The sequence below is a fragment of the Cygnus olor genome, chromosome 2, assembly GCF_009769625.2.
Source record: "Cygnus olor isolate bCygOlo1 chromosome 2, bCygOlo1.pri.v2, whole genome shotgun sequence".
NCBI classification, from domain to species: domain Eukaryota; kingdom Metazoa; phylum Chordata; class Aves; order Anseriformes; family Anatidae; genus Cygnus; species Cygnus olor.
The window spans coordinates 136,451,120-136,469,654 of record NC_049170.1 but is presented as its reverse complement, the minus strand read 5'-3'; the positions used below and the strand labels follow the sequence as shown (position 1 = coordinate 136,469,654).

Here is an 18,535-nt window from a genome sequence, read left to right as displayed (position 1 = left end):
AAGGAAGACTAGGGAGACTGCAGGCCCTCTCTAGAAGGAAATGGGAGGCCTGGTCACCCAAAACATGGAGGAGGCTGAGGTACTCAATAGATTTTTGCCTCAGTCTTCAGCAAGAAGAGCTCCAGCCACATAACCCAGGTCCCAGAAGGCAAAGGCAGGGGCTGGGAGAATGAAGGAACAACCAGTGTAGGAAAAGATCAGGTTCAAGACCAGCTAAGGAACCTGAAGGTGCACAAGTCCATGGGACTTGATGAGATGCATCTGTGGGTCCTGAGAGAACTGGTGGATGCAGTTGCTAAGCTACTATCCATCGTATTTGAGAAGTTGTGGCAGTATAGTGAAGTTCCCACTGGCTGGCAGGAGTAAAACATACTCCCATTTTTAAAAACAGAAAAAAGAAAGACCTGGGGCCAGTCAGTCTCACCTCTCTGCCTGGCAAGATCATGGAGCAGATCCTTCTAGAAACTATGTGAAGGCACATGGAAAATAAGGAGGTGATTGGTGACAGCCAACATGGCTTCACTAAGCGCAGATCATGCCTGACAAATCTGGTGGCCTTCTACGATGGGGTTACGGCATTGGTGGGTAGGAGAAGAGCAACTGACATCATTTACCTGGATTTGTGCAAAGCACTTGACACTGTCCCCCATGATATCCTTGTCTCTAAATTGGAGAGACATGGATGTGACGGATGGACCACTTGGTGCGTAAGGAATTGGCTGGATGGTCGCACTCAAAGAGGTGCGGCCAATGGTTCAGTGCCCAGGTGGAGATCAGTAACGAGTGGTGTTCCTCTGGGGTCAGTATGGGGACCAGAACTATCTAACATCTTTGTTGGTTACATGGACAGTGAAACTGAGTGCACCCTCAGCAAGTTTCCTGATGACACCAAGCTGTGTGGTGCAGCTGACACACAGGAGGGAAGGGCTGCCATCCAGAGGGACCTGGGCAGGCCTCAGAGGTGGGCTGGGGTGAACCTCATGAGGCTCAACAAGGCCAAGTCCAAGGTCCTGCATCTGGGCCAGGGGAATCCCAAGCACACATACACAGTGGGTGGAGAACGGACTGAGAGCAGCCCTGAGGAGAAGGACCTGGGGGTGGTGGTTGATGAGAAGCTCTCAACATGAGCCAGCGATGTGTGCTTGCAGCACAGAAAGCCAACTGTGTCCTGGGCTGCACCAAAAGCAGCGTGGCCAGCAGGGCGAGGGAGGCGATTGTCCCCCTCTGCTCTGCTCTTGTGAGACCCCACCTGGAGCCCCCAGCACAAGAAGGATGTGGGGCTGTTAGAACGAGTCCAGAGGAGGGCCACAAAGATGACCAAGGGGCTGGGCACCTCTCCTACGAAGACAGGCTGAGGGAGCTGGGGTTGTTCAGCTTGGAGAAGAGAAGGCCCCATGCAGACCTTACAGCGGCCTTCCAGTGCCTAATGGGGGCTACAGGAAAGGTGGGAGGGACTCTTTGTCAGGGAGTGTAGTGATAGGACAAGGGGGAATGGCTTTAAACTAAAAGAGGGGAGAGTTAGATTAGTTATAAGGAGGAAATTCTTCACTCAGAGGGTGGTGAGGCCCTGGCACAGGCTGCCCAGAGAAGCTGCGGATGCCCCATCCCTGGAGGTGCTCAAGGCCAGGCTGGATGGGGCTTTGGGCAACCTGGTCTGGTGGGAGGTGTCCCTGCCCATGGCAGGGTGGTGGAACTGGGTGGGCTTTAAGGTCCCTTCCAACCCAAACCACTCTGTGGGTCTGTGGTTCTAAGAACAGCTTCCATGTGTTAATATCACGGCTGAAAAGCCACAGCACCACAGGAGCTGTTAGACATATTCCTGGACTGTCCCAGGAACAAGACAGACAAAAGAGGAACTGCCACTCCCGCCTCAAGGAGTACCAGCTTCACTTAACAATCAGAGCCCCTCGAAAAAATCTAGTTGGATGAGGGACTACGCCTGACTGAATCAGAAGGCAGCCAAGCAGAAAGATGCTGAGCTTTACACTCATCCCTCTGTAGCCAAAGTAACAGATTAGGAGCCTCAAGGCATTTGCACTGTCCTGTTCCTATCAATCAAACTTTCCAAGCTCAGGGGTGAATTACGAACATGGAAAGCAAACTGTTCACCAATGCTTAAAAGCAAAAGCTGGATTTGCAAGGGATGTAGCCCTCTAGAGTCCAAACCTGCACACTGCTTTTACTAAAAAATGATGTGTAAAAAGAATTCTTTGTTCAACTAAAACTAATTTTCTCTCTTGTAACCAGTTGCATAACGTTTTTGAGCAACTGCAGCTTTTTTTTTCAGGAAAAATTATCTGTAACTCTGCCAGAAATGTGTAAAGAGTGAGATTACACTGCAAACAAAATTTCTACTGTAAGACAGGTGTTATAAAATCTGTTAAAATGTTAGTCAAGACTGAATTTTATTTTATTTTTTACAAAGCATTCAAATATACCACCTTAAATTCTTATAAAACTATTCAAACTAACTCTTTTGAGCTATGACACTACAGTAGGAAGTTACATTCTATGGGATATTTTCGGTATTTTTTGCACTTAAAGAAGTCTAAAAAATAAATTTCCAAATACTCTTCCCCTGCCTGCCAGTCCGTCTGGCACCATGACTTGCAGTAAAGAACAGAGTATTTCTTTTAAACAAGGAAACATCTGTAGCTTTTTCCCCCTGTATTGTAGTATATACAATATCTATACACAGTGCTCTCTACACTAAGGATTTAGCTCCATTATAGTTTGCTTGAAAAGCTCTCAGATTATTTGCCTATGGCCTTCCATAATTTTATTTCCACCTAATCTCACGTCCTCTCACTAAGAACAAGATAGAGACAACACACTTTTCAGTATTGCAAGTGTTTATTTAGCAATGCTTTCTTTGTTGAGTCAGTTCATATATCCAAAGAGTAACAGATGAATATAATAATGTCTTAATTTAAATTCAAATACTTAATTACATTAAATGATTGTTAACAAACTGAATTTTCAAATACATCATACTAAAAAATGTGAACAGTTTTGTTTTAAAACAAAACAAAAAGAAGCCAGCAGATTTTCAGATGTCAGCTTTTATTTCTCCTTAGCATTGTATTTGTTCAGTGCTCTGACTCGTATTTTGCCTAAAGACAAAACAAAATACAGAAAGGTACTTTTCTTACCTCTTTCCACAAGCTGAATCCAATTATTGTGGGAACTGCCATACTCAGAATGAGAGCCTAGAAAATAGATGTTAGAAGAAATGGATTATGGACTGCTCTCTATTCTCCTACCTAGACTTTGTGATGATTCTGTTCATACACTGGCATGCCACATTTACGTCTGAAACCTTAGTGACTGCAGGTGAATTTTTGCAGTCTTCTACTGGGCAAAAAACTACAAACAAGAGCTTGTCTAATTTAGCACTGAAGGACTTTTTTGACCCATGTTAACTTTACCACCAATATTAGAGATGGTTAATTACTGCTCGTATAACAATGATACAAAACAATGATGCAATGCGCACATGAAGTAGGGAACAGAAGTAAAAACCTCTTAGATACAAACACAATGAGATAATTTGAGAAAAGAGAAAAAAATATGAAACAAGTATTTCAAACTCTGATTTTACTAATGCTTTCATTCAGATTAACAACAGTGAGACAAAAAACCAGAAAACCATTTTTCATCACACCATCACTCTAACTCATATCATATACCCTTTGCAAAAGGAGAAGATTGCTCATGTGGTACAGAAAATAATTGGTAAGGAGTGTACACAAGGCATTCCTCTTGATAATAAGCTGTTAACACAGCTACTCTATGAAAAAAGCAAGTCTATATAGCAGGAAGCATGTAAGTATAAAGTACAAGGGAACATGTTTTACATGTATGTGAATATATTCTTACTCCTTGACTGGAAGGACACCGTCAATGGTTATGACTCAACAGTAAATGGCACTTTCACAAGTGCCATACATGAATCTTTGTTTAAGTATTAAATATTTATTCCTATAAGCATCTTGAAATTAAAGGTAGGGTAACACACTATCTTCATTTTATTAATAAAACAAGTGCAGAAAGCTGACAAAAGCTGCCCAAAGCAACTCTCAGCAAATTATGAATAATGCTAGGATTGGAAGTGTGGGAATTGTTTGCATTACAACACAAGCTCTTCTTCAATCGCAGCATTCTCTGAAATGGCCACACAAGAACAAATCCTACACTAAGTTAACTCCAGCTACCATTTCTTATGAAGCTGTTTTACTCTCAGCAATTAAATAAACCTAAGCACCACATTTTAGTCTCATTTCCTAGTGAAACGAGACTTACATCGATGCTTACCTGCATGCCTGTACTTTTTCTCCTGCACTCTTCCTAAACAGCATTTGACCTTCTTGGCCGATCTCAACTAAATATAGGAGGTCTTGAGGTCTCAAAGATTTTTAAAAGAAATTAAACAGATATGTGAAAGAGAGAGATGAACACAGCTCTGCTCCTCCTGAGAAAAAGGCTCTAGTGTGAACACAAGTTTACCACCAGGTACCAGAGAACACATGAAAACATGCTACTAGAAATAAAAGGCACAGGAAAAAGCAGGCATGTGAGATCCACTGCTCACAGAACTACACGTTTGTACAGTGGGAAGTTCTTTAGGTTTTAAGTAATTGTTGTTTTAAAAGTGATATGCCTGCTAGTTGCAATTCCCAAGACATTGATGACAGCAACTCACCAGCAGTATTGGGTGCACAGCTTTCAGACGAAGCCACTTGAAGAGTGTCATCCAAAGTTCAGGAGAGCACACACCAAATGCAGCAAGCATGCAAACATATGGAGTCCACAGATATTTCATTCTGAAAAATAGTGCAAGAACTTAGTTGCGACTCTGTACATGCCACTGTGCAGATTCAGGCTACTTATAAAAGCATTCAGATTTTTTTTTGCTTGCACATCCAGACCGTTTGACACGCAATCTGAGATCAAACTTGATGGCACTGGAAGGTAAACCAAGGAAATCTCTAGCAGAAGAGCAGGCACCTGATTATCTGCTGCAAGATGTAGGAGCAAGATCCCAGGTCAAAGATGACAAAATCCTTCACAGAGTTCAGGGGAGGATGAAAGAAAAACATACAGACTAGTAAAGTCACTTGGCTGTTGCAGTTTTCCAGCCAAACAAGGATAAAAAGTAGCTATTCATCAAAGTTGTACAGACACTGTACTATAAGGGAGTTCCTGAAGAAAGGAAAGGAAAATGTTTATTAAACAATTTACTATTTGCTGGCATTGTTTGCCTCTTGAGGACAGACAATTCAGGACAACTACTTGGCAATAAAACAGTCTGCTCACTTTAATAATTTGTGAATATTCAGATATTAGGATGACGAGTGTGATACAAACACACATTTGCCACCTTCCAGTTCATTTAGATGAGAGCCAAGACTGGAAAAACACGGTTTTCCAAACGCTAGGTCCTGTAGCTTTAAAGACTAATACTCGCAACACCTTAGAAAACTGTTTTGCTACTGCTTTAACATGTCAAGCAAAGGTATACCTCAGGCTAGCCTGAGGTGATGGGTAAGAAATCTGCTTCTTAGAGATCAAGAACAACTACTATTTATCAAAACACTACACAAGATCTCACTAGAGTACAATATTCAAAGAATTACAGAACAGTTCTACACCTAAATACTGCATGGAAAGCGTTTCACATTTGCTCTGATCAATTTCACAGAGTTTGGCTGCATTAAAGCTTGGAAAACACATTAAAGAGACCAAGCACAATTCATCACACTCCTCTATGCAAGTTAGAGTCAAAATTCTCTTTGCTATCTCCCCTACTAACTAGTACCACTGTACGCCAAAAATATTTCTGAAAAGACTTTTGAATTGTAGACACATTTCAAAGGGGGTTAAAATAGAGCATCACGTCCAGTTAGGAATTCTCTGTTGCTTTCAAAAGAGATACATCAAAACGAGACTTACCCTTCCAAACACATCGCTAGAGAACCAAGTAAAATTGTGTGAATTACATGATAAACTATTTCTGGCCTCTCTCCAATTCGACCATCCTCAAGTTTAACTGTCTCTTTCAGTGGTTCACCACTGCAGTTGGAGAAAATGAGACATCACTTAATTCAGACATTATCTCAGGCAAAGGTGCCAATAAATCTATTTTTATGACCATAAAGTCAGCAGCACACTGAGATCACTCTGTGCCATATCATACACCATCGTTGCACTGCTTATTTGGTTTTCATTCTTTGTCAATGATCTCTCAGTACCTGCTGTCCCTTGTCTCTGAAGCAATGGCTGTGAATTAACACAACAGGATCACTGCCTATGACAACCAATCCTATTTTAAGGTACTTCAGCAACAAGAGACAGTCTAATCAAGAGCATGCATACTCCACGAACATTTAGGCAAAGCATGCTGTACACATATTCTAAATCTCTTTGCATCATTAACCTGGTGAAGATTATGGAATTTGTATGACTACATATACCATGTTACCACAAAGTAAGATTACAAAAACACCTTTCAGTGACAGTACTATCTTATGAATATATAATTACAAATAAAATACAACCAAAATCTTACAACAAATGTTTCTTCTACAAACAAGATAGTGAGACACATGAAAGACATTTTATTCTACCATTAAGTGATCTCAGTTACAAAGTTGTAAATAAATCCTCATGACAAAGTGCAAAAAATATTTGAGATTAGTAACTGTTTCCAAATTAATTAGCTTCTTTTTTTTGAGGAGGGAGAAGGGTTATTTTAAGCTTTTAAAAAACCTGCTGGATATACTGAAGTTACTGCTCATCATGAAGCAGTAAATAGATACTACACCCACTAGCGAAAAATCAGTGGTTTATCGTTTTGAACTGATTATTTCACATCCAACCTGACATATTTTCATTTATAGCAGTGTAATCTTTACCTATTGAAAGTCTTACTCCTTGAAAAAAAATCTACTCATTTTTGCTGCAGACAAGTGAGGAATCTGCCCTAACACCTAAGCAGCTATACCATTTATCTTCTACCAGGGAGATGTAATCTCCTAGCCAGCTTCCAAGATAAGTTATGCTAGGATCTATGATCTACAGTCTTGCCATTCTGAGCCTGCACACAGACAGCTCCACTACCCTTCTCTCAAGGGAACTGTGAATCACTGTGAAACTAAAAATAATTGAGTCCGTTTTACTTCAGCTCCATTCTGAGCAGCTAAGACTGATGAACCTTATCACAGTAAACAAGATGTGAAAAAAAAACAAAACAAAAACAAAACCCAGGAAAGTGTTAGAAATCTGAAATCCTCAACTCCACCCATTTCATTCTTTGCAATATGTAAACTTGGAAAAAATAAAACAAAAACAAAAAACAGAGAAACAAATCCTCTAGAAACAATCCAGGGACTTTGTTGTTGGAAGGGGAAAACAGATATTTCTTTCTCACAGTGCTAAGAGACAAACATATCACAAAACCATTAGCCAAATCTCTGCAGGAATCGCACCTTTGGAAAACAAACAAACAAAAAACCACAAAACAAATAAACAAACCCAGAGACAATTCCCTGTCCTGACTGAAGGGATGCTCAAGAAGCTCCTCACTAAAAGACTTTCTGTGGAAGCCCTTCCACTGCTGCCCATGCCCTCGCATGCTCAATGGGCTAACCCTGTCTTGAGGCCTCAATCAGATACACGATTGACCATTCGCTTATAAATCCATGAACCTCTTATTTTTCACTTCTAAATTTCCAATATAAATAAGTTACTTACCAAATTCTCCTAAAAATGACCTGAGTTACAGAAAAAAGGCAGATAATTAATACTAAAATATAGAAAGGCAACAGTGATGACTGTGTTAGCCGCAAAAAAAAGTCTTGGGATGGTGCCTGAAGAGATTCTTGACAAAGGAGCCAATTCATTGTAAAATTCCTAGTAAGGCAAAAACATCCCATTAAAAAACAATAATAATACCACATAGATTAGGAAAAAAAAAAGTAAACAACCAAGCATGTTTTCATCTATTCATGTCATAGGAAACTATTTGAAATTCATCTTTGAAAAGTGGTATGTTATAATTTTAAACTGTTTTACAAGTCCTCTTTACAGTAACTATCAAAAGCTTATCTTCCAGAAAAAGCCTGTGATCTTAAGAGGCCAGACTACAACTCTTCTCTGTCACAAAAACCCAGCCTCCTGTATAGCTCCATTATGAGGACCACAAAGCACTTTGTTGTCACAGTGGATTAAGATTTTAGAGATATTGATGCAAGAAGGTATGCTTGTCCTCATTCCACAGGGAAAGTGGTCATCTGAGAGCACACGTAAGCCTGAGGCACTGCCAAGAATGGAATCCTTAATGCTGAAATTCTAATTCTGTAGCTGAACCCGCTCGATCATTCTTCTTTCTCAGTTAATGAGCAGAAACATTATATACTATGCCAAGAAGCACTATAAATGTGTATTCTCAACTGGACTTGGTGTGGCACGTGATTCAGTGAGTGCATTCTTGTCTTTTATTTTCTTTTGCTTTCTTCCCTGTTTTCTTTTACTCCCAAGTGAAGACCAGAGAACTGAACCACTTTCAGTTAGAGAGAACCAGTTTCAGGATTAACAACTGAGCACGTCCAAACTAGCCTTAAAAGACAGATCTTGAAGTTCTTGTGCTGCAAACCATAATTCCCACATTTAGTTACACGATTTTCCAGGGGTAGTTGCACCCAATTTGTCTCAATCAACAACTTCAATGCACGGTTGCAGAGCCTGGAAAGTAGCATGTACTAAGTCCCAGGAAAAAACAAAAACAAAACACATCCATAATACCTGGTAGCTGAATAAACCAAAATCCTGACCAGAAGCATTCTTGTCTTTTCTTGCAAAACATTTACGAACGTGCATGTATGTGTTTTACAACAGTGCATCTTGGTCAAACTCAGAATATCTTCTCTTCCAAAAATTCCCCAACAGTTTCAGTTTTGTGGTGTCATTTTCCAAATCTTCTCCTGAAAGGCTGTGAAGTAGTTTTGTAAGAGACAGATGGAGTTCACAGGAGAGAGAACTAACTCCTGCACAGAACTGCAAATGCTGGCTTGGGTCCATGAGGTATCTCTGGTTCTTACCAATACTCCGTTTGAAGATTTCCAGGATATCTGTAGCCGTGTTGTTACCTTCTTGCAGACCAACGCTCAACTCTTTTACATATGCAAACAGTTTCTCTTAGGATCACAAGGATTTCCTCTGACTTTTAAGTTGTCCCTTGTCTTAATTTCTTCTAAAACAAATAGCTTGCTTTTTTTTTTTTTTGGTGGTGGTGGTGTTATTCTTACAAGACTAAAAAACAACCAACCATGTTTTGAGGTACTATCAATAGTCCGTGACTCCTTTCACGGTTTTCCAGTCAGGACCACTACCTTTACCTTACACTCCCTGCTTTCACATCTTATTAGAAACACTAGACAGGGTACAAAAAGTTTTTGCTTTTCAACATCAAAGAAAGCAAATATCTACATGATGGGATTTCATTCTCAAGGGATGAAATGTTGAGCAGCAGAAATCTCCAAATCGTAAGTAAATTTTGTATATGCATCTTTTTAAATTTTTTTTTTTAAAACCAAGTGACAAATACAAAGTTTTGCTAACTCCTCTACAAAATCCACATAAGCCACTGAAATTTTGTACTTCTTAGAGAAGTTTCAGAAGTTTGGATATCTTAGAAAATGTAAAAAAAAAAAAAAATATTAAAACTTACTTAGTTGTGTTTAAGCCAAGTTTTACTTCAAGGAATTTCAGCAAATGCTCATTTTCCTTATGAGGAACAAACATCTGAAAATTAATTTAGCAGAGAAAAATCTTATTAAATGCAGGAAACAGCTTTCACATAGTCACTTCATTCAGATTACAAAATGGCAGGGAATAATCAGTTGTTCAAGATTTAGTTAAAACCCACACATTGGATTAAGTGTGCCAATTAAGGTACTGATACAGTATTGTAAATCTTCACTTAAATAAATCTGTCTTTAGGATTTCCTAGAAAATATAATACCCTGCATTTCATTCATGTACCCCAATGGGAGGGCTAGCGAGAAGTTGTCAACAAGTTGCCAGAAGGCTACCGAGTGGGGCAAAAAAGATCATGAAAAATGGACATGGACTTACCACCGAGCAAGCCAAAGAACATTGTGTTTAGCTCCACTAAACAATAGGACTGCAGCCTAGCAAAAGTTATGAGCATTTGTAATCTTCACATAAATTGTTTGAGCAGCCAAAAGTTCTATGTACCGTCTACGTAATTTAAGTTATGTTTTTCAGGGTTAGGCTTTATTTTCCTGGAGATACAGCAAGGCTAGCTAATCTGAATGACACAAGAAAACAATCAGATTTGAGCATTCTCTCAGACTTTTTTAGCGTTTACTAGGATCTTCATCTTTAAGATGACACTTAATTAATACAACCAGGATGAATTTGAGACGTAAAGGAAAAGCGCAAATTACATAAAAGACTAGGGCCAGTAAGAGGGAGTTACTAACCAAGACCTAAGACCAGGTTAAAATCCCACTGAAAGTTAACATCTACCCTAAGCCTACTAGCTCTTTTCCACGCACAAGAATACTGTTTTAATATCTAACCCGATTGGTAGAAACCATCCAAGTTATAACAAAAAACACATTTATGAAATAACTAGTGTGTGATTTAAAGAGTATTTCCATACTATGCTTTAATCTCAACCCAAAAGACTAAAGCCCCCAACAAAAAACAGCTGCTTGGGTTGTTAAAGGTTTTAAAATAAATATATAGATACAAAATTTACTCTATTATCTCTATTCACAATAAATTAAGTTACGAACTCTCAGACCAAAAAGATAAGCGACACTTCAAAAGACTTTTTCAAGGTAACCGTAGCTTTTCATTTAGATTATAACAATTAAAATCACTTTTTACAGATGAATCTTACCTTTAATAAGAAGTTTAGCATCAGTGTTATTGTGAGTACCAAATAAATGTACATAATTTTCAGCAATCTTGATAAAAATGTACCTTTCTTCATATTCATCTGCAAAAATATGTTAAGAATGTCGTATCATTTGGAGTTCCGTTGAAATAATAAAAACTACGTTCAGAGCTGGAGGAGAGTCTAGTTACCTGAAGGCATTTAGAGAGCATTAGAGCTGCTACAAGACTTAGTAGCGGCGACACTAGTAAGGCTGAATTTTCAAACTGCAATAGGTACCCCAAGAGGAGAGAAAACAAGTAGATTTTGTATACTTCATGCACCTGTTGAAGAAACAAAATAAATTACAGTGGATATACATTTTGCTTTCTAGAGCAGGAGGTAGTTCACTTCATTTTCCTGTTAATTAGGGGATTTAATGGATAAATCTTTATCCTCAAGGTTAGGAATCTAGCAGGGTACCATTTGGCTGTGAAAAGTATTTCACATCAAAACGGCCCTGGTCAGATTCAGTAACCAGACTGCTTCATGGGAAATCTGTAAAAATGCCCCAAGTAGTAGTATTTTCTTCTGCTGAAGAACATATAAAAGAAACTGAAAGAAGAGGTGACCAATTATTCCTGCACGCAGTTTGAAACTGACGTCACATCTAGGAAAACTCGAAGGCACGCAAGTATGAAGCAGGAACCATAGGAAAAGGCTAAGGAAAAATGTCTTACTGTTACATTTCTAAGAACCATTTTGCAGAAGAATTTCAAATACTTTCTCATATTGAATAAACAGTTACTAGTTAGCCTACAGCATTTGCATTATTCACTGACTGTATCAGTATAGGGTGGGCCATCTGGGGTGGCCATCTCTCCGAGGATGTTTTCAGGCCTTGGGGCTTTCTTTAGGTTCTGCCCTTTTGTTAGGGAAGCTGTCTGAAACACAGCAGGCCAAAGGAGAGCAAATTTTAAGCCATTTCATTCTTCCAAAGGACAGGACGTGCACTTTAGCTGGACCCAGGCTGCCAGACACTCGAGTAATCACTCGATCTATGTCCTTTGCAGCTCCTGAGCAGTATGTATGGCAGGCACCTCTGAGGCTGTATTTAAGTCCCCAACTACCAGGAGGTCGATGAGTTTTAATACCTTTTCTGTCTGTGCCAGAGCAAAGCTGTCAAGCAGAAAAAGAGACACGGCCTGGACAAACAGGAGATAATGACTGTACTCCCACATCATCATGAAGGTGTACGTTGAAGCACTCACCAGAAGGTAACAAAACTTCTAGAGAAAACAAGAACAACAAAGCATTAATTTGATACCTACGCATCTCTGTCACTAAGTAACTGAGAGGTCATTAAAACAGGAATTACAGAAATTCACTATTTTAGGAGATAAATAAAATACTGCATTCAGACATACTTAATACCTTCTCAGATGGAAAAAAGTCATTACTGAAACATTCAAAAACACTGAAAGCCAATCAAAAGAAACACCTCTGACAGAGAGACAGGGAGAGGAAGTTACCACCATCTTCTCCAAGCAACAGGAAAAGAAATGAAACAGGCTGCGTATTGAGAAACATTCGGCATCTGTTTATCTTAAAAAAGACAGCACACAGCTGATTCCCACACTGTTCTCTCTAAACCCTCACGGGGGCATAACAGGGCAGGGCACGACTCGCTTAGCAAAAACCACACGTGCCTAGGAGAAATCCAAGTGGCGGCTTTGAGAAGGACAAACAAAACATCTACAGTTTCCTCCCTAGCAGGGCAGTAGCGACAAAGAGGTAACTACTCTAGAGCACAGTTCCACCACCAACTCTTTATTAAGAAATTAATTTAGTTTTACCTCTGCAGAACAATTTAGGTTTTTTTTTTAAATAGCCTGTGAGAGCTGCTACTTGACATGCAAAATATGGCAAAGCCCAATTTTCCCTTGATGGTATGGAGTAATCAATTCTTGTTGTATCTGTCCTAGAATAAAGTACAGACAAACAAAATTATTAAAGATTTACGGAACAAAAATATCAAGGAAAGCCTACATGTCACTTCCAGTTACCAGCGTGGCCTCGCAAGCAAGCTATTCCTGTATCAGGTTTAAAGCAACACGGGCACAATTTTGCTGCTGATGCAGGTCACAAATTTAATATCAGCGTGGAAGGTCCAATCTTGACTCACTTATTCAGCACAACTCCATATCAGGTGGCATTTACAAACCCAAAGGCTGGGGACCACTGCTGGAACAGCAGCTTTTCATGTTATCATGAGCATCAGCTGAGAGAGAAGAGCCTTTTCTGTTCTCCTATGTTTTAAAAAGCAGCTTAGGCAATAGAGCACAACATACTCCGAATCCAAAGCAGTGCAGCAGCAGCACCAGCAGATACTTGGCCTACGGGGAAAATTCTCCCCAGCAAAACGAGGGATTAAAGACGGATGGGAAGCATGGGACAGAACAGCAGCAGGATCTTCTCGTGGAGTGACTTGACAGTACCTGCACAATTGGAACTGGAGGAGAAAGTTTTAAAAAGTGCTAAAGCAACTTAGAAGCACAAGGCGTGCTTTCAAATGTGATCAAAGCCATCGGTTTCAGAGGTACATAGTCTTCTTTCTGTCTACTGCGCTTTTAAAAAGGAGCCTCAAGCTCCTTTATCGTTTAGGGACTTGAAAGCGTCACCTTTCATTTTTACCTCTGAAGCGCCTCACAGAGGAGTACTTGGAGCTTTTTTTTTTTTTTTAACTACCAGACCATTCAATTTGTTAACAGTGTTTAATCTTCTCTGCTGCTGAAAAAAATACAGATTTATTCACCATTTTTCCTACTTTCCACTGCTCACATCAGCTTGATGAGCAGTATTTTTAGCCATTAATCACGGATTTGGTCATGATGACTTCACACTCCTAAGAGACGCTTCCCAACAGCTCAACTTTAAAAGTACATCTCTAACACTTCGCTCTTCCATAGCTTTTTGTGTCCTTTTTTTCTTTTTTTAAAAAGGATTTCAACATTTTTCAGGGCAAATAAGTACTCTCAAGTTCACAGAAAGCCCCAGAGCTATTTGGTGACAAACCAGGAATGAGAACACAAGTTCTCATTGCCTACATGAGGTTCCCTATTATTGTGGTGTTTCACAAAAGGAAGGGGCATTTTCATGCAAGTGAAACGTTACAAAATGAAAAAAATGTTGAGGTCAGAATCATCTAAGAAGATTCCACATTGCACAAAAAAATTCTACAAAAAGAAGATTAAAAAAATAATAATAATCAAGGATCCTTTATAGAAAAAATGCACTTGGTCATTTCCTTCTAAGCAACAGAACAATGGTCACAATGTTTGGAGCTGGCCACAGACAATACTTCTCTTTTCAGCAACTTCAGAAATTTGTTTTTATTCTTCATCAGAACAAAACCAAAACCTTCTGATGAATGTTTTTTTGCAAAATGGACTCGTGTGAAAACACCCATGTATTCACACACAGCCATGAGCTCAGGCCAACTGACAGCGTGGCTGGTTTGGACGACAAGAGACTATTTCCATTACCCAAGGCATCGTCAGAGTCAGTGCATCTCCGGGAAACCCTTTGTATTCAGCACAAGAGCCCGCTCTCACAACGAGAACACAAAGTTTAACAGAAAGCATTTTAACCCACTCTCATATTTTCAAACGCCTTAGTGACAAACTAGATTGTAGAAAGATGTTTTTCTTACCTGTTAATAATGAACCATGCTACAGTCAGCATTCCTGCCAGCCAAGTCCCACTCATAACCCAACTGGTTACAAACAATGCAGTCACATAAATTCCCTGCAGTCCAAAAACTATACCAATGTAGAAATACACTGGCTCAATAACTTCCTGAAATTACAAATAAAAACGAAGAGACATAGCGGCAACTGAGCTGAAGCTGGAAAGTATTGCTACTTACTATATGCATATTGCTAACAGCGTGCTAGGTGCTTTACAAACAGGTAAGAGACGGCCTCAATTCTAGGAGAGTATCAAGCATGCTTTTCTTTTGGGCTCAGGGAGAACGAAGCCGTGTTTACTGACAGCACACTCAGGACTCAGCTTGCTAGTGCCAGGATTTTTGTATTTGCTACAGCATGAACTCTGCACGGGTCAGATTTAAAGAATCCATACTGCAGTGAGATATAAAGTTCATTGGGCTACTGAAAGAAAGTAGGTAAGAGAGGAACTTGGAAAGGTAAAGATGTGGTAAAAATGGTTCCAAACAGAGAGGAGAACATATAAAAATAAAAAAGTTAAATGAGAGAGCATAAGGGAGGACACAAGTATGCAGCGTAAGCAGAACAAAGCCCAAGTGGAGCAGAAAGAGACAAAAGGTTCACCTACAAAAATCTATTTCCCTGTTACCTATACTGAATGGATAGAGACAGGTAGCACTGGTCAGTACTCTGAAGGACCTAACTTTTGTGCTTTTAATGGATGGCACAGATCCTCTCAGCACTTCTAAGGGGGTTGCAGAAGTAAAGAAATAACAGACAGAAAGGTTTAGTGCATGTAACTCCCCCACCCCCCATCCTATTCCAAAGACTGATGGGAATTGAGGAGAACCTGATGGTAGGCTTAGCTCGATTCACTCCAGAAAAATCGCATGTATTTACTGTACACAACATGGCAAGTCACACACACATACGCTGAAAGCACAGGAAGCAGGAGAAACGCACATACTTCACTACCAGATGCTTGGTACAACACACTGGCAATCAATTCTGGGTACAAAGTCATTTGCTGGACTGCATTTATCGTCTTCAGCGATATTGTCTTATTGTTGTGCGTCAACTCATAAACACCTACAGACAAAAGAAAATATATTATTCCTGGAAGCACTTACTATTGCTCTTCTTAAAAGGGATGAGAAGTATACTCAAAGGCAGGGGGAAACCGATTTGGACGCTGAAGCGATTACCTGATTCATCATTTCTGATTTTAAAAGGAAGAAGAAATTACTGTGCTAGGTGCTGTTCCAACCTATTGATATTGCAACAAAATCATTACCGTTTTTTGAACTAGTCTTTAAGTGGAAGGTCCAAAACTAATCAGCTAACGTGTAGTCTTTTCAGGTACAACACATTGATGCAGTCCTGGAACAAGCTCCCTACAGATCACCTTCACAGGAGCTTCTTAAGAAGCGAGACAAAGATCTACCAGGGATGAGCAGGACGTATTAAACTTGTCTCCACAGAGAGGTCAGACTCCACGGCCTCATCAACGTTCCCAGCCCTGCATTTCTGAGACTTCTAAGGCCCACTCACCTAACACAACATGCCTTTGTGTGGGATTGAGATGAAGCTGAAGTTGGCATACTTGTAGGACACATCACTCAGAGACATTATAATTTAAAAAATAACTTGTCATTATTTAGGACAATGGAGGGAAGGAGAAAAATAATCCATAAAAAAAAAAAAAAAGAAAGAACAATAAACCCAACAACAGTGCAGCAAAGAAGATTACTGTTTCCAGCTCTGAATGCATCTTGGTGTGTGGTCTGCATCTGGTTCTCTGCAGGCCAAACCAGGTCTTACAGAGCTCAAATCTGGGCTCAGCAGGGCCATGAAAGCCTTTGAAAACTGCATGCCTCCTAAATGCCTCGTAGACACACGAGTCTACCTGTTTGCAGAGCCAGCTGCAGCACGCCTGTGAATGAGGCAGCCCATCCATCGCCAGCACGGGTAATCTTCCCAGGGATAATAAGGAATCGACTGTTCCAAAGCCATGTTGCACACTGCTGACATATGCTACGCATCAGCTGGGAAACCGCTACCAATAAAACTATACCCATAAAGTTTAACTGGCTTAGGATGAGATTTCATAAGAGGACTGAACTAATTCAACAGCTGGCTGCTGCAAGACAGGGCTGGTCACTCCTCCCTCCCTCCCAGCAGTCTCACCTTTCCCCCTGTGCTCTTCCGAACTCACTAAAATAGCACAGAACCGTTCGAGCTTCTTTTCGCCGTTTTCATTTTCCACTGGTTCAAGAACCTGACCCAGTTATGGATGGTGGTGACCTCCAGAGCCAGCGCAGGATAAAAAGGAGCACAAAGGGAGGAGAAACCACTGCCACCCAGCTCGTTCTCCTCCCTCTTGGTTTCTGTCCCCCTCGCTCAGCCCTCATCAACAAGTACTCATCACAGCTGACAGGTTTAGAAACTGCTGGCAGGGACAGGACGGAGCAGATCATCTCTTGACAGAAACTGTTCTACCTTCTCATGGGATGAAACAGTAATTTCCATCCCCCGTTTCCAAATTAAAGAACAATACGCTTACAGAGCTAAAAATCAACGACATAGCATGGGCAAACCCGACGATAACAGATGTGGCAGTATCAGCATAACATTAATCCTACTCTGGAAAGTTAGGTCAGCGTGCAGTTTTTATAAATCTGACCAATATGCCTATACAGGAGTATAAAAATCAGCCTCCTTAGTCTGCAGCAGTTATAACTGCCTCCAAAAAGAGAACAGAACTTTTCAAGGTTAATAAAATAAACGTTTTTGTACCTCTTTCAAAGGAAGGAGCCTTTAGCAGTTCTTTATAGAATGAGTAATAAATGGCGCTGTCACCCTGAAATGTAATTTCTCGTTCAAGTTCCTAGAAAAAAAATAAATAAATATTCACCTCCTGCAATCTCTTTCCATGGAAGACCATATATTTTCAGACAGACTGCTTTTGTAATACAGCACATGGTTATGACTCCACTGTACATCTTCAAAGTATTCCACAAAACATTAATCTTCCCAGCACCTCTGTCAGGTATACAACACTCCCTAGAACTTAGGAATCAGAGCAACTCAAATCCACATACTAAGTTAGCACAAGACGCACAGGATTATTTCATATTCTCAGACCCGAATCTCGTTTGACTTTCCATACCTCGCTAAACAATACAGTTCTTAAAAAAACACACATCCCTGATGTTTAGTTTACACAACCCCATTATGCTTCCTTTTTTCATCCAAATTTTAGAAAAGTTATTTCAACTATAAAGGATGGCATGGGAAAACACAGAAAAACATGACAAGACAAGACTACTCTCAGTAGCAGAAACACCTTATTTTTTTAAGGAACTACTTCAAAGACAGAGGCCTGAGCAGAAAGACATGGGATTCTGAAAGCAAGCAGTTCCAACCTGGCATGGATCGGCTTTAATTTCAAGGAAACAATTTGGCTTTTGTTTCAGTAATTTAACTTTTTCTTTACCTGCCTGCTGGAAAACCAGAATTTCCGTTCATGGTATGTTGAGAGGTACACAGCGTACATCATTCCACTAGTGACTGCCGCGAGACAGCCAAAGAAAAGTTTCGCAAACCGTTGAATTAACAAATCTGAAAAGGGAGAGTGAAAAAGCTAAAGTAGTCCAGAGGACTTAAACCACAAACAGTATGCCCTCACTGTGACTTGTTGCTGAACAGCAGGTAAGCGTACCGGCATCAGAATTATCCCACCACCATCACCACAGATCCATCAAGATCTGTGTTGCTGTTCCTTTCCTGCAGTTTTCTCTCTCATTTCTGACCGCTGCTTCATAGGCCTTTTGGATACAATACCCACACGCTCCACGGCAAACTCCTCTCTGTTCTAACAAGCTTCAGTTTCAAAGGAATT

At 40.1% G+C, this 18,535-nt stretch overlaps 1 protein-coding gene across 1 annotated transcript in view; it reads right to left on the bottom strand.

Annotated features, from left to right (window-relative positions):
• The window catches only part of DPY19L4 (dpy-19 like 4), a 35,697-nt gene that overhangs the window by 12,082 nt on the left and 5,080 nt on the right, over window positions 1-18,535 (bottom strand). Inside the window, 14 exon segments of the mRNA XM_040546552.1 lie at window positions 3,153-3,209; window positions 4,703-4,823; window positions 5,953-6,072; window positions 7,753-7,911; window positions 9,728-9,801; window positions 10,931-11,029; window positions 11,119-11,250; window positions 12,061-12,195; window positions 12,763-12,789; window positions 12,791-12,887; window positions 14,619-14,764; window positions 15,602-15,723; window positions 17,431-17,521; window positions 18,131-18,255. Coding sequence (XP_040402486.1) covers window positions 3,153-3,209; window positions 4,703-4,823; window positions 5,953-6,072; window positions 7,753-7,911; window positions 9,728-9,801; window positions 10,931-11,029; window positions 11,119-11,250; window positions 12,061-12,195; window positions 12,763-12,789; window positions 12,791-12,887; window positions 14,619-14,764; window positions 15,602-15,723; window positions 17,431-17,521; window positions 18,131-18,255 — 1,505 coding nt within the window.